Source organism: Epinephelus moara, chromosome 24, assembly GCF_006386435.1.
Source record: "Epinephelus moara isolate mb chromosome 24, YSFRI_EMoa_1.0, whole genome shotgun sequence".
In the NCBI taxonomy this organism is placed as follows: Eukaryota; Metazoa; Chordata; class Actinopteri; order Perciformes; family Serranidae; genus Epinephelus; species Epinephelus moara.
In genome coordinates this window covers 48,085,345-48,108,043 of record NC_065529.1, presented here as the reverse complement: position 1 = coordinate 48,108,043, position 22,699 = coordinate 48,085,345, and the positions used below count along the sequence as shown (strand labels likewise).

The window sequence follows — 22,699 nt, the reverse complement described above, 5'->3', positions numbered from 1 at the left end:
TATTTTGTGCTGTTATTTATTCTCAATATGGCACATATTGAGAAGACATCCTGTGCTAAAAAATATATATATATATTTTTTTGCTCTTCTATCAAATATTAAATGAAAACGCAGTCGAATTAACAGCAAAAAACATCAACTTCAACTCTTTCTACCAACACCTGCTGCCAAGGGTAACCATGTGATGATCATACAATTGAAAATAATACACTTTGCAATTTTAGTTGAAAATTCATTCAATTGGAAACCTTTGTTTTAGTGTCTCCCTCATGTTAAAGTTCTAGTAATTTAAATCATTTCTGAATATATTGCATTGTTTTTTCTGCATGTTTACAATCCAGTCAGTCACCACTAAGAACCTGAAGACAGTTTACAACACATTCCTGCAGAAATTTCCATTTTAAAGGCACATCCCCAAAATCCTCTTTCAGGTTATTTTCCCATCGTACTCACCACTTTGCTTCTGCATGACGCCAGACCCCATTTTGATCACCTCACATAGCAAGGACATCACAATGGCAACGAGTCGCAAATGCATCTGGGCTGCTGGCAAGCGCCCGCTTCAGCGCCAGGCTGCGGACATCTGCAGGGACTCCCGGGGTGGCAGGTTGAAGATTTAGTTCCACAGCGAGGGACAGCAAAGAAACAAAAGGGCAAAGACAGGGGCTTTAAAAAATGATGGGGCGGATGGAGATGAAGTGAAGAAGATATTCTTGCAGGCCCAGAGCAGCGATGAGAAAGATGAGAGTGGAGGTGAGGGGCAGAGGAGAAAATCCTCTTCTCCTTTGTCCTGTTTCACGCAGAAGATTTAGGGCTAAGATGAGGAGACAGGCGGCCATAAACAACAAAAGAAGAGCACAGGAGAGTGGGACAGACCGGAGGTGAGGAGAGCGGAGAGCCTCGTCTGCTTCCCCAGACTGGCAGCTTGGAGGGAAAACTCACCATTTAACTACCACTGTCAAATTTGCGATAAACGAGCTCCACTTATCCCGTAGCCATCTTTAACCCTTTATAGGGTGTGCTCTCAGGGCCTAAGTGGTTCCATATTTCCAGCTTGATCTTTAGCCCCCTCCTCCTGGCTCTATCTATTGTTGTTTAGTCTCTTCTTTTTATTATCCTTGTTTATTTTCTTTGCCTGTGCTGGGCACATTGGTTTTCTGTGGCAATGCTATTAAATGTGGGCAGTCAGTAAACTTAATTTGACCACCCTGAGAGGATGGAAAACAGCTGGAGAAAAACATAGCTGAGAGTTTAAGTTTTGATTATAGCTTATCTTGGTTTTGTGATTGATTTGTTGTGCCTGTTTGAGCAAGGAGTCCGGTAAGTCTGCGATTTACGAGGAGGTTGTGTTAAAGACAGATTCAATTGTGTAGTTATAGACAGAGTGTGTGCAAATCACCCTCTCTGGTTGATAATAAACCTTCGTGTTGGGCCATACCTATTTCTCACAATTCAATACTATAACAATACTTGGGTTACAAGTATCAGTATCTCAGTAGCATCATATACTGTATAGAAAAGTGGTAAATAAATGAATGATTTATGTGTTTTTTTTATGGTCTTGTCTTGTGAAAGGTGCTACATTAAATAAACTTGACCTACCTAATAAATATAATGTACATGTACAATAAAATGAATGAAAAATATATACTTTATGAAGTGAACTTAAACTCCTACATTTAGCTGTCGCTGCAACGTTTCCCATACTTTGATTTATTTATGGCAACTGTGACAATATCGGCACTGACTGCCATTGATTGATTTCGTATTTTCTTTTAAAATGGGTAAAATCTTATTTCACTGTAGAGCTGCACAGAGCGCATTGATTCGCTAAGCCCTGCTTTCTTCTCAGACCACAAATGAGACAAGAATTAGCGAGGTCGTGTACTCCATGGTCCCGCCTCCTCACTACTTGCCTTTAGGAGACTATTATCCACAACAGGATTTAGTGAAAGCTCCGAGATGACCTTCAGTAGCGGCTGTAGCAAACCGTAGCGCTGGGGCTCACAGCAGGCTTCGTCTGATCTTTGTAACAGCAGCAACAGAAAGTTTGCGAATTAGGTTGGGAGATTGTACTTGGCTGGCTGAATTTAAGTTGCTATTCAAGCAACTGGAGGTCTGTGCCCTCAACCCAACCGCCTTTTTCTGCTTTCTCACTTCGGCTTTAATTTTCTTGAAACTGCTATGATGTCACGTTACTCATTAGCCCCCTTTAGACTGCCTGTTCAAGGCAGGAATATCGTTATGCTGCTGTATATATGGCCGTGGAATGGGAATCAGAGTTGTTTCGCCTTTAAGCCGCCACGGCAGATAATAACAGGGCTGCAACGTTGTCTGTATAAACAGGATGTGTTTTGACGTCAAAAATCTCCACTGCAGGAGATTTAAAAAGTAGCTGTTAGCAGTTAGCGGCTAACTCAAAGAAGAAGAACAGTGGCCATCAATGTCCGCAAATTGGGAAAACAATGAGATTTGGGAGCTCCTTGCGCTCCAAGTTAAGGATGAGACTAGCTGCCATATAACAGGGATGGTAAATGATCATTATTGTCATATTATGCCTTTGTTATTGTTAATAAAACGCTGCTGACGCATACGTTTTATGTTACACTAACGGCCAACACTGTTGTGTTACATGTTGTGCCTCATCTGATTCTGCAATTCTGATATGCTGTCTATAATCACACACTGGAGCGGAGTGATGCTGCCGTCGATTGGTTCTGTGTAAAAATGCAAAGACTGCATAAAGAGGACACTGTCGGGGCTCTATAACAGGATCTCTGTGTAAAAAGGGATATTGACCACCATGATAAAAGCAGCAACTTATTTCAAACTCTGTATCTGAATTATATCGATTCAGGCATTAAAAAAATCATAAAAAGAGAAATCCCAACACTTAAATGAACAGTTTTTTCCCCACCCTAACATACGTAATGTATAATATTACTTCCCCCTGGGTGGTTGTGAAGATTATGGTAGCTGTTTTTCAAAGCTGCACATCAGCCCAACAGAGAGCTGCGAGTGCCTAAACATAACTGTTAGAAAAGTTTTATCATACTTTAGTTGCTACAAGCTGACGTTGCAAATAAAACAAATTGTTAGAGAAAGTTTTGCAACTCAGCAAATATGTTAATGAACAACATTTCCTCATTATGTTGGTAAAATACAGAATTCGTGTGTCATGTATCTTTCAAAATATATTTCCTGTTGCTGATTAGTGGTTTATAAACATAATTTTGTAGGAGGGAGGGTGGGGTAAATTATATTAGTTGAAAGCAAACATTCTTATTATGAAAATAATTATTTATTTGTTGTCCCACATATACGTCTAAAAACTGCATCGAAAACATTAATAACAACTGCGTGATTTTCTTTCAACTAAAAATATAATAAAAGCAATCTAACCACCAAGTGACATGAAACTTAAGATAAATCAGATGTTCCCTTTTATTTAATGTATATTTTAGTATATTAGCTCCATAGGCCCAAAGTGCACACCATGTGGTCACAGTGTTGTGGCTTTGACTTTGACTCGGTTGCATGTTATCCTCTGTTGTTTGTCCTGTCTCTCCGTTCCTTTTATTCAGAACAACTTTAATGTTTAATGTCACGTCTCTATTTAGACTCATTTTCTTCTAAACTAAAACTGATTTACTGACTGACTCACTTCATGACCAGATCAAAGACGCAGTTTTATGTACTTGAGAAGAACTTTGTTTTTGTGCACTCTAAAAAGTAAAATGGCTTTGCAAAACCTTTGAGTTGCACCCGAAGAAGAACCCCAGACGTCCCTTCCACAAATCTCTTCATAATGTTTTTATGAACTCAGTGGATGCTTGCGAAATCTTTTAATAATTTCCAGGAAATCATTTAGAGATATTTGTACTAGTCAGATGCCCTGTTGAACTTAGTTATCCTCGATGAACTAAGAGCTTTAATAGTGCAGCGTGCCCACATGCCTAAAGTATTACATGCTCGCTGCTGTTGAACAACAACCTCATGTCTCTGAAACGGGAGTGTTTTTTTACGGCAGTCAGGGTGGCCTAACGAACCCATAAAGGAGAGGTCACAGGTTTGATCCATCCAGCAGCTAAGGGATTCATCTCTGAAGTGCCTTTGAGCAAGACTCTAAATCCTGCTGCTCTTTGGAAGTTCATGAGGATAAGCACAGCTGAAGGCCTGAAGTGGTTGGCCAATAAAACATGAATAAATGACTGAGCTTTGTGTTAGAAATGAAATACTGCAGGTTGCAATTTCACTTATTGTTTTTTGTTTTTTTTGTAAGTAGGACTGACATGATATCAGATTTTCATCACATGAATGTCGTGGCCAAAGGAGTTTATGAAACCAAAAATGCTATCAGTCATTTTCATCTTTAACTTTGTTTATTGTGCATTTTGTCTGTTTTCTGGCACATGAATTACCTCAAAATATGAGTGTAGGGAGGTGAAGAGAGAGCCTGTTAACCATAACTGTACAAAAGTGTACAAAAAAAGCAATTACACTTAATGGATAGTAAAAAGGCAACCAGATGGCGTTGGGAGAGGGAGACAAGTGAGAATGGCAGGAAACAGAAATGCTTTAAGAGGCGCTGGATTATTTACACGATATTATCATATGTGTATTATTAACATGATATCAAAATTTCATTTGAAAATGTGACGATGATTGTCTTTACTGGTGTATCGTGGGGCCCTCAACTGACAGAAATCAATCGTTGGAGGTCAGACCTTGAACATTTATTACATTTTGGAAGTTTAGGATTTGCATGTGCCAAGCTAGTGGCAACCACAATAACTTTTCATAGGGATGGCCAGATGGGGCCACTGAACATCTTGGGTTGACACACCGAAACCAAAAGCCTGAACTGAATTTCATGAATTCAATCACACTTTTTAAAGTATATAGGCTCGTTGAACACTTGTCAATATGAAGAGTTATAGAATCGCACAGTGACCACTTTGGTTTCTTATTTTACAGATGATATTACCAGTTATCTGATGTGCACAGACTAATACTGCTATATAGCTAACATTTTGAGTTCCACAACAATCCATTTTTAATGTGTTATCTATCTGTTAGGTGATTTATTGTTCTTCAAGTAGGCTGGTTGTTTGTTTCCTTAAAGGTCCAGTGTGTAGGATTGAGGGCGACGCATTGGCAGAAATGGAATTTAATGTAATAAGCATGTTTTCTTTAGTGTAAGATCACCTGAAAATAAGAACTGTTGTGTTTTCATTACCTTAGAAAGAGCCGTTTATATATACATAGTGTGCGGGTGCTCGTCTATGTGCACCATGTTGTACCGCTATGTTTCTACAGTGGCCCAGAACGGACAAACCAAACACTGGCTCTAGACAGGGCCATTTATGTTTTGGTGCCATCCACCATAGTTAGCAGCCCCTGCATGCAACACATACTCACTCCTACCTCGTCACATATTGACGCATGGTCATGGACTTTCCATGTCGAGCTATGACGTACAAGGTACCCTGAGTGCGTTGGTCGTTAACGTTGTGGGACACCATGTCAACTTCAGTCTGTTACATACATCTTTTCAAAATACACTTCCGTTTTCACAGGAAATGTACTGTTTGCCTACAGTCGCTTTCAAAATAAACTCGCTACGTCAGTACAACACAGCGAATTGACATTTTTTTCCTTCAACAACAAACACACGCATGCAGTGACATTTTGCCAACACTCACACGTGGTTCAGTTTAGGAAACAATTACAGGGTTTGGCTCATCATTATCACGGGAGGTGAACACTGGCCTCCTGGGTGAAAGTCAGTGGTTGTTGGACCCATCCACTGCCCCTCCCACCCACCCTACTTGGACTTCTGCCTCCTTGACTTTCATTGTTGTCCCGGGTTTCCCCCTGACGCCACCGGGCCGGCTGCATATCATGCCGGCATGAATGGACAGTGTTTCTTGTCTGTGTCTGACGCTGAAATTCATTGACAAAGTACCGGGTTTCAACGACTTCGGATTGAGATCGGGTTCTTTCTTCAGTGTTGTTGCCAGTTCTGTCTGTCTGTCCCAGTAAAAACCTCCTGAATGTCTGGATCAGAAATAATGTCAGCACACATTAAGTCATCAGAGAAACAGGTGAGCACATACAGCAGGTGCTGGGTGAACAGCCCATCTGTGACGTGCCAAACATTGCAGAAGAAACACTGGTTGGAAACGTGAAACTGCTTTATTCAGTGTTTTTACCATTTCTAATCACCTGGGCAGATAATTCGGCTCCTGCTAAAATCCTCCTGAACACTGAAGAAATTTTGATTGGGAGAAGTTTCAGCTGGTTGCAATCTGCAGTCCTCGCTGCTAGATGCTACTAAATCTCCCTGAATCTTACACATTGTGCCTAAAAACTCAAATATGCAGCCTTAATTTAAAAGAGTACATTGATTGTCAGGAACAAAACATTTGTTGGGAACAAGCCTTCTCAACTTTTTTGGGTGGACCCGTTGGTAACCATAGAATCCACTTTAATTTCAGTTCAAGGGCCAGTTGTTATCTCGCCAAAATGCAGCCTGAATTTGGAGCATTATTTAGCCCCTGTCCTGTATAGCTATGCCAACATGTTTGGCACCAATGGATGCTTTCAGTTGTCTAGTTTCATAAAATGACACTACCTTCATGGTAGCTCAAAAAGAGAGTAATGTTGGACTCGCCAGGATGGGCTAATTGGGTGCCAGCAAATTGTATCGGGGGGCTACAGTCCCCTCCCTGTTGCCCCTTGGGGGCGCCACTGCACCAGACATACCGCAGATTGTTTTTCAGGGTATTACTGTGAAGCCTTTAAAACTATAAACTGTGTTCTCTTTGTTTTCATGTTACATACTTTTGTTTGTGTAGCTGAAAGTCAAGCCAAGATGCCTTTGGAATAAACAGACAGCTGAAAAGTCAAAAACAAAAGTTGTCAGTCTGTAAACACGTCTTTTTTTTTTGTTCTCTAGTTCCAACAGAGACGTCTCTATTGAGATACAAGGTTTTAATTTGTTTCCCTCCCCACATTTAGCAATAATGGAATCCCTTCAGTGACTGTCAGGCTTCCACATTAAGCCTGGTTGTAATTTTTATTTAGATGTTTTGCAGCCACAGACTTTTTACGGGTTTGGACAGAGTAAACTGTGGCCTGTGGTGAAATTAGAACAAGAGAGATGTTAAATGTACGTAAGGAGATCTCTTGTTGGTATAAAGAGCTCGCTGCCTCCGTCTGTTCGGCTCTATTGGGGAGTTCAGTCCTGCTCTGAGAGTTGGCTGCTCTGAACAGGTTGGAAGGAAGACTGAGCAATTGTTCTCCTGCACATACAAACACAACCCACTGTGTGAACACCTGATCATGTGGTTTAAACATATGATGGTACTTCAGTCATACAGAACTTTATCAGAGTGCTTAAGGAGAGCAGCTGGAGTGGGGGAGGGGTGTCCCTGATGTCTGCCATCGACTGATCAAATCTGTTTTTTTTTTCTTTTTCTTTTTTGTTCTTGTTGATTCGTATTCTCTTTTAGGACATTAGTGACAATTTTTTTCACACCAGACAAAAAAGCTGAAACGGACAGACTGACACTTCTGTGGTTGTAAGCAGAACTTTCAACTTTCTCTTATAGCCCTTTTCCACCAGATAAGCTCTGGTTCTTGAACTGGTTATGCAACCTTGTCTCACTCCGAAGTTGTCGAAGACTGGGGCTTGGGCAGTGACTTTTGGCATCAGACACCGAGGAAAAAAGCTGTCCTTTCACGTCAGCATGATACATGGCTGGTCGCCGTTACTGTTTACAGCGCCTGGCGGCATCAGGGGTAAATGTGGTCGGACAACAACGAAAGTTAAGGAGGCAAAAAGTCCAAGTAGGGAGGGATGGTGGATAGGTCCAACAACTACTGACTTTCACCTGGGAGACAGCTAATAGCTTCCTGTTTAAATGTAAAGCCAAAGCAAGTTCTTCTATCTTCACCCAACCACGTGCGTTTGTTGTTAAAGATAAGGGGCATAAGCACATACAGCAGGCAGCAGCAGCTACCCACCGTCTGACACCAGTGCACCTTGAGGACAGGAACAGAGGGCTCGGTGGGGACAGCGCACCTGCCACACCTGCGCTCATTTTGACTTGACAAGCAGACTTCACTGCAAGCTAATTGGGTGACCAGCTTCTAAATTCAGCCGCTGGCGATTTGACCAGCTGAGCTGCAGGTGACACCATCAGCCAGCTTGAGTCAAGCTCAGACGGCCAGTTCACACTGCTGCAACGTTCTAAAATGGTTTCATCTTGTTTCAAATCTTTGGTCTGACCTTGGCTTCAGATTGACTGGTCCAATAGCTGACAATTCTGGGTCACCTCTAGAGATGGGCAGTCCCCTGTAGATTTGTCACGAATCCTTTCAGATACTGTACTGTAGTTGTTCATATAAAAATATCAAAGTGGTTTAAGTAGCTTTAAGTATAAGTATTGTAAGTAGCAGCTGAATAGCAACTGGAAGCAGCCTGCTGTTTTAAAACATGTTATACACGTAATACCTAATAAATCCATCCATATTCATCCGCTTATCCGAAGTCAGGTCGTGGGGGCAGCAGGCCAAGTAAAGCACTCCAGACGTCCCTCTACCCAGCAACGCTTTCCAGCTCCTCCTGGGGGACCTCAAGGTGTTCCCAGGCCAGATGAGATATGTAATCCCTCCAGCGTGTTCTGGGTCTGTCCCAGGGCCTCCTACCAGTGGGATGTGCCTGGAACACCTCTGACGAGAGGCGACCCCAGAGCCGTGACACCAGGGATCAGCACGCCCATGGCCCTGCCCTTGCCTGCCACCCGGCACACAATGCACCGAACCCTGATTCCTGTTCCTGCGGGTGGTGGCTCCACGTGGGCCCCATGGCCCAAGGCCCAGCCACGAGGTACTCGGTATCTTTCATTGTAAATTTTTCCTTTTTCATCGTTAAAAAAAGAAAATCAAAATGACCAGATTGTTAGCATGTTGCACATCACTGCTACGTGCACGATATTGGTAATCACTGCTGTGCGTCTTCCCATCATTTATATATAAAACCCCCCCAAAAAAACAGGAATGTCATTCGATAATGGGAAAAATATGTTTTATAGACGAATGAACTCAAAAACCGTATAAACAACTCACGAAAGCATGCAGAGTTCAGGGGATTAGAGTCCAAAAAACAATTAGGTGAACGACCATAAACGGGCCTGCACGCTCACCGAAAAGAAAAATAGTATTTTGATCTGAGTTACAGAAATGCTTCATTGCACGCATTTCCTGAGTCTCAAAGCTGAGGAACACTGTGAATCTGTAGTCAAAAGAAATGCCATCAAGGAAATAACAGAGCAGAGTTTGTGTTGATCCTCACAGGTGCTGTTTGGAGCAGAAATAATCAGCAGGAAAACATCAGAACTCTGTATGTCATTATCACATACCAGCAGCCGCCACTAAATACAAACTACTTAATGGTTAATTTGCACTGCCGCATCATGTTGAAGGAAACATTTTTCAAATACTCATCAGTGTGTCAGCAGCTCAGTGTCTTGTGGGTCGAACATGAATTCATCATCCCGTTGAAAGCTGCAGGTTGACCACAACAGAGTGCACAGACTCCTCCATCAAAGTAAGTGAAGCAGGTTAATAAAATGCCCAGCTGCTGCGTCTTTATCCTCTGACAGACATTAATTTAGCCTACAGACAAAGACTTAACCAGCTGCTGACAGACTGACACTAAACACATTGTTAACACACACTTAACTTCACAGATACACGCAGTTGGCGGCTGATTTGGTCATGGGGGTTGGAGGGTGAAGCATTTCCTTCACTGTCGTGGTATTTCATCAGCAGCTCACCACCAACCAGCACTGGCAGCAGCAGCCTGTATTTAGCCGCTAAATGCTGTATATGGTCCGTAAATGTGCATTCCTGCTCCACATGTGTCAGTTTGTACTTTGGAAACTGCAACGAAGCCAACTCTTTGCGGATTTATAACATTTATTTTCACATTTATCATATATGATGAATTACATCATTCTGATTCAAACCATGATGTGGGATTGTGGAGACATTGTGCCTGAAAGATGTAAAAGTCAGTGTTAAAGGGAAAAGTTTGAAACAGGCCCAGATAAGAGAGCAGTTACACTTTGTATTTTAATTAAAAGAATTACAGACCTCATCTGTAGTCATCAGTGTCTCTACTTGTCTCATGTTGTGAATGTAAATCTTAATAGCTGACAGGCATCAAAATGGTGTCTAGAGGCGTTTCATGTCGTTTATCATAATGTCATCCATCCATGCATATATTAATCAAAGTCAAAATCAAATTTATTTATAAAGCACATTTAAAAACAACCCAAGTTGACCAAAGTGCTGTACGGTTAAAAATGAATAAAAAAGATACAAGTGAAGTAAAATAATAGACAGAACAAAAACAGCAGCCAGCATAGGTCAAGGCACAGATAAACACACAGGCAACATCAGGAGGACTCAAGAGCTTTAGTAAAAAGGAACGTTTTTAGCCTTGATTTAAAAGGGTCAATTGAGGGGGCAAATCTGACAGAGGGGGGAATGCTGTTCCAGAGTCTGGGGGCTGCGACCGCAAAGGCACGGTCACCCCTGAGTTTAAAATAAGAGCGTGGAACAGTTAAAAGCCCCAGGTCAGCCGACCTGAGGGGTCTGGAGGTGGAGTATAGGGTTAAAAGTTCTGTCATGTAGGAGGGGGCCACTCCATTCAGGGCTTTGTATATGAATGAAAGAAGTTTAAAATCAATACGGACAGGGGTGATGTGGTCTCTCTTTCGGGTACCTGTCAAAAGTCTGGCTGCAGCGTTTACTTGTAAACGGGAGAGAGATGACTGATTAATTCCAGTGTAAAGAGAGTTGCAGTAGTCCAAGCAGGTGGAAATGAAAGCATGGACTTTTTCTAGGTCTTTGAAACTGAGGAATGGTTTGATTTTTGCGATGGTGCAAAGTTGGAAAAAACTGGCTTTGACTACTAATCCATTTATTAATCCATTCTGGAGTGACTCACCTCAGTCATGTTCATCGTGAGTTGCTCCACACAAGCAGGGGAGCTCACATTCCAGAAGTGTCTTCCAGTTCCTCAGTGGGATCCCTCAGTGAAATGTAGTAAATCTACGTGGTTACTTTTTAGTGTTGTGCATGAACGCGGTAAAGAATGTACTTATGTTAAGTACCTGTGAACTGAACACATCAGTTTGCAGCTTGGTAAGTAGGGATGTCAGTTTCAGTTCATTTTGCTTTCGATAGCCCGACACCCAGTGTTGTGAAATATTGTATTTCACATCAGTTTTTGATATTAATGCTTCCTGAGGCAGGTAAACTCTGTTTGGGCAAGTGTAATGCTTCGTGCAGTTGTCCGATCGGACTGTGTTTCCAACTGTGGCTGTCAGGAGATTAACGGGCAGGTGGCAGAGATGTGCCAAGCTGTGGTCGTCACATCCCACAAGTTGCAAGTGTAGCACTGGCAGCAGCAGGTCTCTCTCCAGCTGTCAGCAGGGGTTATTTGATTTATCATGTTTTGAGACAAAATTAAAATCATACGTCCTTCACCATCATCCTCCGTTGTTGCAAAGTATTTTGGATTTAAGATTGAACGAATCATAAGTAGAGAGTCCATGAGACTTATGTCTGCACTGCAAAGAAACACAACTAACCTAATAAACCTCCTGAAAAAAACGCTACAAACTGCAATGCGATAAATACACGAAGGTCGACATAATAATGTTGCTAACGTTACCTCGGGGATTGATAAAGTATGTCTTCTTCTTCTGCTTCTGCTTCTTCTTCTGCTTCTGCTTCTTCCTCTTTGGTTTCTTCTTTGGCAGCTTCTTCTTTGGCGGCTTCTTCTTCGGCGGCTTCTTCTTCGGCTTCTTCTTTGGCAGCTTCTTCTTCGTCTTCTTCTTCTGCTTGGCTTCTTCCTCTTCGGCTTCTTCTTCGGCTTCTTCTTCGGCAGCTTCTTCTTCGGCGGCTTCTTCTTCGGCTTCTTCTTTGGCAGCTTCTTCTTCGTCTTCTTCTTCTGCTTGGCTTCTTCCTCTTCGGCTTCTTCTTCGGCAGCTTCTTCTCCAGCTTCTTCTGTGGCTTCTTCTCGGCAGCTTCTTCTCCAGCTTCTTCTGTGGCTTCTTCTTCATCTTCTTCTTCTGCGGCTTCTTCTTTGTCTTCTTCTGCTTCTTTTGCGGCTTCTTCTTCGTCTTCTTCTGCTTCTGCTTGGCTTCTTCCTCTTCGGCTTCTTTTTCGGCAGCTTCTTCTCCAGCTTCTTCTGTGGCTTCTTCTTCATCTTCTTCTTCTGCGGCTTCTTCTTCGTCTTCTTCTGCTTCTTTTGCGGCTTCTTCGTCGTCTTCTTCTTCTGCTTCTGCTTCTGCTTCTGCTTCTGCTTCTGCTTCTTCCTCTTCGGGGGCTTCTTCTTCTTCATCTTCTGCTTCTTCATCTTATTCATCTCGAAAATCGATGCACAGGACACTTCGAACATCAGAAATAAACTTTTACACCAATTTTTGGGGGATCAACTTTGTATTGCTGAAATGAAGTCACACTGTTGGAGGAAGAGAACGTGAAATGTGAGAAGGCAATTGGCTGTAAACCCACGAATGCAGTAAATTCAGTAATTCAGGGTACGATTCTATACACACACACACACACACACACACACACACACACACACACACACACACACACACACACACAGATGGGTCTCCATTCTTGTGCAGCTCTGGAAAAAGGACTTCCTTACTATGTACACTGTGAATGAACAGTCAGAAAAAAACAGAGGAAACCTACAAACCCCCTCTCAGTGTGATTGTAACCATTTCCCTCACAGCGGGTAGATGAATGAAACCAGCAACGGAAGGGGAATTCAAAGGCAAGGTCACGTAGAGTTTGCATGCAGGCGTGTGTGTGTGTGTGTGTGTGAGCAGACATGTGAAACTAAATGATTCTGTGAGTGAGTGTGTTTCTGTGGCTTTAATCCTTGATCAGATAAAGAGCTGCTGTGGAGGTTTGGAACGTGTCCACCATCGAGGTTTGTTTTGTTCTTTGATGCAGTGTTCTGTGTAGAATATTGGAAATGGATGGCAACTAAAAAATAAACCCTTAGTCACTGCACTGTTACTACATAGAAGAGAGTACAGTAGTGATGTGCTGTACCTTCACAGGGTGGCCTTCTCCATGTTTTCACGCCGCTGATTTATTCGTTTATGCATTACCTGAACAGATTATAACAACTTTGGACTGCACAGAATCTGTCAGTACAAGATTTTCTGTTAGAGAGGAAACCTAGCAGAAGCAAATGAGCAAATGAGCTTGGCTACACTCTTACTTGCTAATGATGTTTATGTAGCCACACTGTAAAGTATGGCTGAGCTTAAAAATGGATTGTGGCCGCTAATAGCTCCATGAATTGTGCATCAACTGCTATCTGCCCTGTCTCAAGGTCCAATCATAGACTGTAAAAGTTAATGGACGAAGCCCAGGCCCCCGGGAAAGCAGCTCAGCCTTGCAGCAAGTTTTTCCCTGTGGCCACTTGTGGTATTGCAGCGAAAAATCCCCTGTGGCCCAGAAAGCATTTTCCCCATAGACCACCAAATGTCTGTAAAACTGTTAAGAGCACATCTCAAACTGCAGACGAGGTCAATCATTAATCTCTTTACTCTGAATATGGTGGTTTTTATATTTGTAAAACTTTCCTCAAGCCAACAAAAGCAATTTAAAAACCTGTCAATCAGTCTGTGAGCTGAGTGGGAACTCACTGGTGGGGCCAGTGGGAGAAACATTACTGTGCATATTTAGTGGACTGCATACCCTGAAAGTAAACCTAGAAGCTAGAACGGTTTCTTGGTGAATGCGCATGGCAAGCAACTCCGTTTGCATCTGGTATCTAGTTATTATTAAAATCTATGACGTAGCCACTGTGATGTTACTCATTGGTTTTGACTCCTATTTTGGCATTTTGGCCATCACCATCTTGGTTCCGTCTTCAGTTACCACCAACTCTCTGAGGACACTAAAATGTCTATTATCCCTGATCTTTGTGAATTGTGTTTTATAGACAGGGGACCATCTTGCATCAAATGTGTGCATGTTACCTAATTTACATAGGTGCAAATATTACAGGAGCACCAAGACGCTATTTACTTGGCAGCGCAGTTAGAGCTGCATTTCACCCTTCATGGTACACCTAGGTAAAACTAATGCAGTCAAATACAACAAGAAGTCCTCCTTTCATATAGGTTGTTGTGTTCAGTGTCTGTTGGAATAGTTTTAGAGATGCTGTAGTTTGCAACGCTTGTGAATTGTATTGTTTATACTGAGAGCTGTTTCTTATATTCACTCTTTCCTCAGTGATATGAAAGGGATGGACTAAATATTAGAAACACCTCTCTGAGGTTAAAACATCTGTTTATTTTTTACTGGCATGTTGAAACAGTAAAGAGCTTTTAGTGAAACAGTCCCCATAAAGGTGAAAACAAACAATTCTCTGAAATATCGTATGATGTAGCATAAGGAGTTCCCTTAACAGAGCAGTTTGCAATCCACATCACTAGATGCCATCAAATCCTACAGACTGCAACAAGGTGAAACTTCTCCTGCATGGCAAGCATGAACTCCCAGTTAAGGCCCGTTTATACTCCTTGTATGGACAAAAGGTGCATTCATTTCAAATGTTGTTAACTTTCCTGCCCTCATACTTCCATGTGTCCTTTATGATGGAATAGATGCAGCCAAAAGATGTCACAAGAGGGCGGAGTCAAAAGTTTCACACAACAACAAATGAGAGGACGATGTAGGAGGTTGCAATTAGGGATGCACGCAATTAGACGTCTAAACAATTAAACGCCCGCCCCCTCGCTAGTCAGCACCAGAAATATTAGTCGGTTAAACCAACTAGTGTTTTTTTCATATACAAGGCTGCTTAACTGTCATGCAGCCGCCCGCCACTAGTGAGTGCTACAGAGCCGTCACACAGCAGTCCCCCTCCTCACGGTAATGCTTGAGTAGACTGGAGTTTTAAAACAGCACGGTGGGAAATTGGAGAGATGTCCTCTCGCAAAACCAGCGCGGTTTGGCAGCACCTAGATCTAGAAAATGAAAACAAGGAAGCATGTAGGCTGTGTCAGGAAAAAATGGCACATAATCACTCGATTGGAGCAATGAGCAACCACATTCAACCAAAGCATTTGGATGTTACCCTGCACGGAACGATGGCTGCTGCTGCTAGCGGTGGTAAAATATGTTGAGGCTGAATACATCGTGTGGAGACCTTTTTTTAGACTAGTCGACTTAAATTAAAATTTTCAGAACCTTCAGAGTACGGACAGAAGGCTCCATCCATCTCTATCTCTGTATCTAACGCTGAGCATGAATGAGCCTCCTGGAGTTCCTTCAATGGGGGCGTCAGTGGATTAGTGGGTAGAGCAGGCGCCCCATGTACAAGGCTGTTGCCGCAGCAGCCCGGGTTCGATTCCAGCCTGTGGCTCTTTGCTGCATGTCATCCCCCCTCTCTCTCTCTCTCTCTCCCCCTTTCACGCTTACCTGTCCTGTCCATTAAAGGCAAAATGCCCCCAAAAAATAATATCTAAATATCTAACACAAAACTCAAACGGCCCTATCTAGAGCTAGTGTTTCGTTTGTCCTTTCTGGGCAGCTGTAGAAATATGGTGATAGAATATGGTGGACTGTGTGGAAGACGACCTGTTCCCTATGCAGATAGCCTGTAAATGGCTCATTTTAAAGCAACAAAAACACAAAGATTCATATTTTCAGGTGATTATACACCAAAGGAAATATACCTTTCATATTATATTCCATTTCTGCCAATATGTCCACCTAAATCTTACACACTGAACCTTTAATAGCCGGAACATGAAGAACAGCCATGTAGTTGACAGGGCACAATGTAATGTTTAAGTTTGACACATTGCAGATGAACTTGCTTAAATAAGTTACTTCAAAAACATTCCTCATGTCCACTAAATGGCCTCTGTGGTGTTCTAGACTCTGATAAAGTGGTAAGAAGATACTGGTGACACCAGCAGAAACTAAAGGCTTCCCTAATCTGCTTTTCCCCATGGTTTAAGATATAAATCTATTGATTCGAGGTATGAATGAGAGGAGACAGGGGGACAATGGAGAGAGGAAACAGAGGACAGCTGATGAAGAGAAGGATAGGAAGAGAGGAGAATGAAGGCTGCTCTGTGGAAATCAGAGGGAGGGAGGAAAAGAGCGAGAGCGATCAGAAAGGCCAACCTGCAGAAGAGAGAGAGAGAGGGGAGAAGCAGGGGGCTCCACAAGGCCATGACCACAGGGTAAATGTGCAACAGATGCTCTGTGTGTGTGTGCGTGTGTGAGTTATAGACTGTTTATTGGCACCCCATGGCAACGCGAGTTTATCTGCACATCGTATCTCTGACACCTCGACTCCTGACTGTTTTCTGTGAAGACCAAAGTCTCTGGTCAAACACAAAAAGCCTAAACAGTCACAGATAGAACATGAAATTACACATGCACAACAGCTTAACATGCACATACTGGGCGCACATTTTCTGCTTTTTATCTGACTCTGTAGTATGATTTAAAATATTGAAGTTATTATGAGTCATGAATATGGATGACATTGAGTCATTTTAATCATTTAAATTAACTGCACTTTTATTTAACTTTTTGTTTTTTACAGCCAGTGTCAGATAAGGCCTGGAAATACATGATATCTGGTCTTGGGTGCTCCCCACCCCTCTGTTCTTCCTATCAGGAGCTTCAAGAAAAGTCTGAACACTTTAAGTCATTTGCTTTTGAGATATGAGAGGCATGCAGCTGCGATAAAAGCCTCCACATGGGGAACTGCTGCTGCTCTCCTACAGTATTTCTTACCTGTAGGCACTGAGAGGTAAACTGAGGTCAATCTGTCGAGGGGTTGAACTCTACCACTGCCGTGAGCTGTCAAATGTTCGCGTGCTTCACAACTCAGTGCAGTACTTTTTAAAGTTTTCTTAAAACATGTCATTTAATATTAAGGTTGTGCTCAAAATAACAAAGCATGTTGTTATTTTTCTTTCCAGTGTGGGAGTAAAAATGTGGAGGAGCATTTTGATATTTTACAGTACAACAGTAATTCCACCAGGGACGATTTGTTTGAACAGCTTGACTTACACACATACTATAACATACAGTAGCATGTAGACACATAAATATATAAAAAATAAAGGATAAAAATAAAAAAATATGCCAAGGAGTTCAGAGGAATAAAGGAATCTATACATGATAAAAAGTTGATTGACTGATTATCGAAAAACAAACAAAAAAAATAATTACAGAGAATTTAAAAGATGAATTGCAGAGAGGATAAAAGATTTTGAATTCCACTTAGAGAGAGAGAGAGAGAGAGAGAGAGAGAATTCGCATGCGAGAACATGTCCAGATGAAGCAAAAACAGTTCTGGCTTTCTGGAGGATTCGTTGGTTGCAAAAACTGGTCAAGTCCCGCTGTGTGACTCCTGTGATCTTAGAGCAGATTTAACCAATGCTATTTTTGTAAAGTGAAACGAAAAACATTACAAAAATACACTGAATAACTACAAGACATATCCTCCTAAAACCTGAACTTCTGCTTGGAACGCATTTTTAGGGCCCATCCCAATACCCCCCCTTAGCCCAACCCCTACATTTGCGCGTTCCCGCGAGAGGTAGTGGTGTCCCAATTCCTTTTTGCGTGTAGAGGTAGGGGGCATAACGAGGGGTAGTGGGTATGAAACTAGCCCTTCTGAGTGTGGGATTTCAGATGCTGACTTGGCGTCTGTCATCTGTTCTGTTCTGCAAAATTGTCGGACTTTTCACATTACGATAACACGTTAGCTGGTTAGCTAGCTAGCAGAAGTCCCCTGTCGTCTGTCGTTCATCAAACGAAGCATGATGAATGCGGCAAATGCGATTGGTAGGATGAATGAGACTCCATTGTAGATGCCGGTTGGTCGATGGCTTGCAGCTTCCTGTTAAAAATAGTTACGTATGCGTGAACATTGAATTTCCCCTCAGGGGGATTAATAAAGTAAATAAAACTAAAAAACTAAAACTAAAAAACGTAGCCTTAATTTCTTCTAGCTATTTGGGATCAGTAGGACCTGATAAGCATAAAAAACAAAACATTGTCAGTGATAATAAAGTCCCAGTGTCCTCAAACAAGACGATAATTAAGTCCCAGTGTCCTTCAGCGAGCTGATGAGAAAGTCTCAAAACCAGAAGGCAGCCATCTCTGCCAAGTCAGTCTGTAGCCGACTCCGACACAAAAGTCACATTTTATGGATGAAACTTGTTTATTTATGATTAATAATGTTCTTACTTTGATATGGCAACAAATTTGACCAGTTTTAGCAACAGTAACAAGCTATGGCAACAAATTTGACCAGTTTTAGCAACAGTAACAAGCTAAGATGTTGTTAATTAGGAAGTACTCGTTTGAGGACATTGGGACTTAATTATCATCGACAATGTTTAGTTGTTCTATACTTACCAGGTCCTACTGATCCCAAATAGCGAGGAGAAATTAAAAATGTCTGACTATCACGTTGTATCGTGAAACATTGGAGCTCTCTGTCTACACTGAATCCAATAAATATGCACTTCTGTTACATCGTGTAAACAACCCCTGTAAATATCAGCTGTGTACTGGAGATCAGACTGGAGACATTCATGATGAAGATGACGAAGATGGGTGAGAAGGCTACCTGCTTTCTTCCTACATTTGTAATGCAAAGCGATCTATCGTCATATTCACGGCTTTCTCCTTTTAAATGTCATCACACTGGCTGCCAATCAGGGTTTTTGATGCGTCACACAATTCCTACATGCAAACATGACAAATAGGTTCCCTGTGAAGGTTTTTTGAATTAAAATAAATTAAATTACATTTTTTAGGTAGAGTTTGCCTCTTTTTTTAGGAAATAGGTGTGCACAACATACTGATACAGTCAATTGAAAATTAATTCATAACTTTTTTTACAGGTCCACTTGAATAGTGCCTTGATAATATGTGGTTATCATAAAATCCCACGGCACTTATTTGATCTTCATCATAGCGGCTCTTTCAAAATGAGAGACAGGAATAAATAGGAACCTAACATCCGACTAAAGGTCAGCTCAAAACACCAGTGCTGTGTCGCCTGCAGCCAGTCAGTCAAATCCAAACTCTTGCCATATAGGTACAGTTTTGGTTTCCTTGAGAGACTAACTCTGCCATGTCTCGTCTTGTTACCCCAAAAAACACACACATGTCCTCGTAAACAAACACAGCATGCGCCACTCTGCCCCCTCCTGCCTCTACTGACATTTGATCTCCTTTATGTTGGCGGTGCTCCGCTCGGCAGTAAATTGCACACACCTGTCAGACACCTGTGGCTGTGTTGGACCGTTTGTAAGCACATGAATCACATCGTCATATTGCTACTACTAATGCCGTGCAAGCTGGATTTAGACTAGATTTTAATGTGCCAACACATGTCATTATGACAAACGCCTGTTCAGCTGGTTTGCATAAAATCAAACCGGTTTAAGCTCGTACACTGTACCTAAACTGCAAACTGTAAATCAACTCTAGAGCTGAACCCAATGTGTTAGCACCAATATAGAAAGAACAATATAGAAAGCAATTATAGAAGAACATAAGGTGGATTTGATTACAAAATGCAAACTTTTAACAAAGATATTATACATTTTTAGCACTTTTAGAGTCTCCTGCTCTTTATTTCTGATCCAATTTCAGGATTTGTTTAAACTTTATGTGTTTCGCACAAGTTGGCTTTGATAACTTATTTTGCAATCAGTCAAACAGTGCCAATACTAAAGCATAGAAACTTGATGTAATGGACCAAATTAATACATAAAAATAAAATTTGAATATAAACTCATGTGAACCCACACACGTGCGCTTAACACACACACGCAGGTTAGAGCGAAAGAGACGCCCAGTGTTTGAAAGCTCATCCATCACTGGAAGCTTTGAAACAGATACACCCTGGAGAACAGTCGGCTGTGTTTATTTCCTGCCTTGATGTCCGAAGATAAAAGACAAATATAAAAGAGCTGAAATTGACAGGTGCTCAATTCTTACTAATGGGCTCTGAAGAGTAAAGGCAGGCAATGAAAAGGAATGGGGACCCCCTGAGGCAGGTATATGGGCTGATATAAAGTATGTTGGTTTTATGTGAGCGCAAGCACACACAGACACACACAGACACACACACACACACACACACACACACACAGGAGGAAGAAGAAGAAGAAAAAAAGAAGAAAGAAGAAAGATACTGGGCCAGTGGATTAAATATGCATAGCATATTTTTAAAACCTTGCACACTCATGCAGAGATATTGATCTAACCGTCAGCTTAGCGTATAATGTGGTTTGTTCAACGTTGCCAGATGCAACATCTCAGAAGCAGCTGACGTACGGGGTTTTTTGTACTAGTACACCAAGAATGGTTTGATAGTTGGTAAACACCGTGGTGCCAAGAACACCTTGTTCGTCACAGACGATAGATAAAAACGGCATGATATGTTGAAGCTGGCAGGAGGCGGCTCAAAGGTTTGAAAACAACAGGGTGAGTTTGAACATATAACTCATCAAACGTGGGTGTTTTAGGGACCTGCAACAAACAGTGCTGACATGGGCATATCAGCAGGGTAATAATGAGTGTCAGATTATAAAGGCTGCGCTGTATTAACCTTAACGTTAATACACTGCTTAAAAAAATCAAGGGAACACTTAAATCACACAGCAGATCAAGATAAACGAATTATTCAAGTTGAAAATCTTTACTGATGTACATTGTATAATTTGTTGAGAACAAAATCAGCATGGATTTAGGTCAGGGGAACAAGAGGCCTTCGCCATCCAGGAACTGCTTACAGACTCTGGCCACATGAGGCCCAGCATTGTCCTGCACCAGGAGGAACCCAAAACCCACTGCACCAGGAGGAACCCAAGGCCCACTGCACCAGGAGGAACCCAGAGCCCACTGCACCAGGAGGAACCCAGAGCCCACTGCACGAGCGTAAGCTCTGACAGTCGCTCTTAGGATTTCATCCCAGTACCTAACAGCAGTCAGGGTACTGTTGGCTATGATATGGAGGTCTGTGTGACCCTCCAAGGATCTGCCTCCCCAGCCCGTCACTGACCCACCACCAAACTGGTCATGCTGGATGATGTCACAGGCAGCAGAACATTCACCACGGCGTCTCCAGACTCTTTCTGACAGTGTGGTCAGAAACATGCACACCAGTAGCCTGCTGGAGGTCATGTTGTAGGGCTCTGGCAGTGCTCCTCCTGTTCCTCCTCACACAAAGGAGCAGATACCGGTCCTGCTGCTGGGTTGATGCCCTTCTACGGCCCTGTCCAGCTCTCCTCATGTAACGGCAGGTCTCCTGGTATCTCCTCCATGCTCTTGAGACTGTGCTGGGAGACACAGCAAACCTTCTTGTGCCATCCTGGAGGAGCTGGACAACCTGTGCAACCTGACTGGGCTGCAGGTACCGCCTCATGCTACCAGTAGTGCCAAGGACACTAGCAGAACACAAAACTAGAGAAGAATCAGTCAGGAAGGATAAGGAGAGAGCAACTGTCTGTGGACACCACATGTAAAACCATTCCCTTTTTGGAGGTTGTCTTGCTTTTGCCTCTCCATTGCACCTGTTGTCACTTTGATTTGCACCAAAGCAGCTGAAACTGATTCGCAATCACTTGTGCTTCCTAAATGGACACATTGATATCCCTGAAGTTTAACTGCCATTTTTTAGAATAGTTTCACACTAGCAGGACTCTTTTGTCTGTTTTTCCTTCAGCATAGTTCAACAACATTGACACGCTCCTGTATCAATTCATATACACATATTTGCCTTGTGATGAAACCATGTTGGACCTGCAGGCAAAATACTCAACAATCTGAATTTGGTTCCTGATCTCCAGCCAACAGAGACCTCTGTAATGTGGTGGAATAGCATATAGACAGTGAACGTGCTGCCAAAACCTGTGCTGGACGTGAGAGTTGCTGTCAAGTCGGCATCAATCAGGATCCCAGAGGAACGTCTCCAGCACCGTGTTGAATGCACGTCTTAAACACTTCATGCTGTTCGGGAAGCATAGGATAAGTTGTACTCAGTGTTAGCAAGGTGTAGCTAATTTGTCCCCATCTGTTTATTGTTTATTTTATATCCTTATGGCTCAGACACTTGTAAGGGCGGGGGTTTCCCACAGTTAGCCACAACATAAAGGAAAGTGTTGTTGTTTGGCCATCTTTCCTATCACAGCACACACAGCACAGTCCCACACGTTATAAAGAACATACCTAGTTTTAATACTGATTGAAGTTGTTACTTTCTAAACGTTCATGCTTCTGACAATGTGAGATATAAACATTAATGGTGTTCCCCTCAGTTGAGCTGTAATGTTAGCTAACCCCATGGTGCTCGATGAGCCAGCAGCAGATGCGTGCTTCCTTTTGTGCAGTGATACGTTTGGTGGGTGAGTGTGGTCAGTGGAAAATAGCTCCTACTAAAGTGCAGATCGGGCTCTGGGGGTGGTGGTTTATAGTCTCTGGAGTCTGTCCACGGCTCTGGGGAGAAAGCTGTTCTGCAGCCTGTTTGTGCATGTGATGGGGGATCTCAGTCTGCCTGGAGGGTCACAAAGGTTTGGTTGAAGAATGAAGT

At 42.4% G+C, this 22,699-nt stretch overlaps 1 protein-coding gene across 1 annotated transcript in view; it reads right to left on the bottom strand.

Annotated features, from left to right (window-relative positions):
- rspo4 (R-spondin 4) overlaps nucleotides 1–807 on the bottom strand; it is a 60,927-nt gene extending 60,120 nt beyond the window's left edge. Inside the window, exon 1 of the mRNA XM_050037725.1 lies at nucleotides 454–807. Coding sequence (XP_049893682.1) covers nucleotides 454–538 — 85 coding nt within the window. The 5' untranslated portion in view covers nucleotides 539–807. The remainder of the gene's footprint in view (nucleotides 1–453) is intronic.
- Nucleotides 808–22,699: the final 21,892 nt, after the last annotated feature.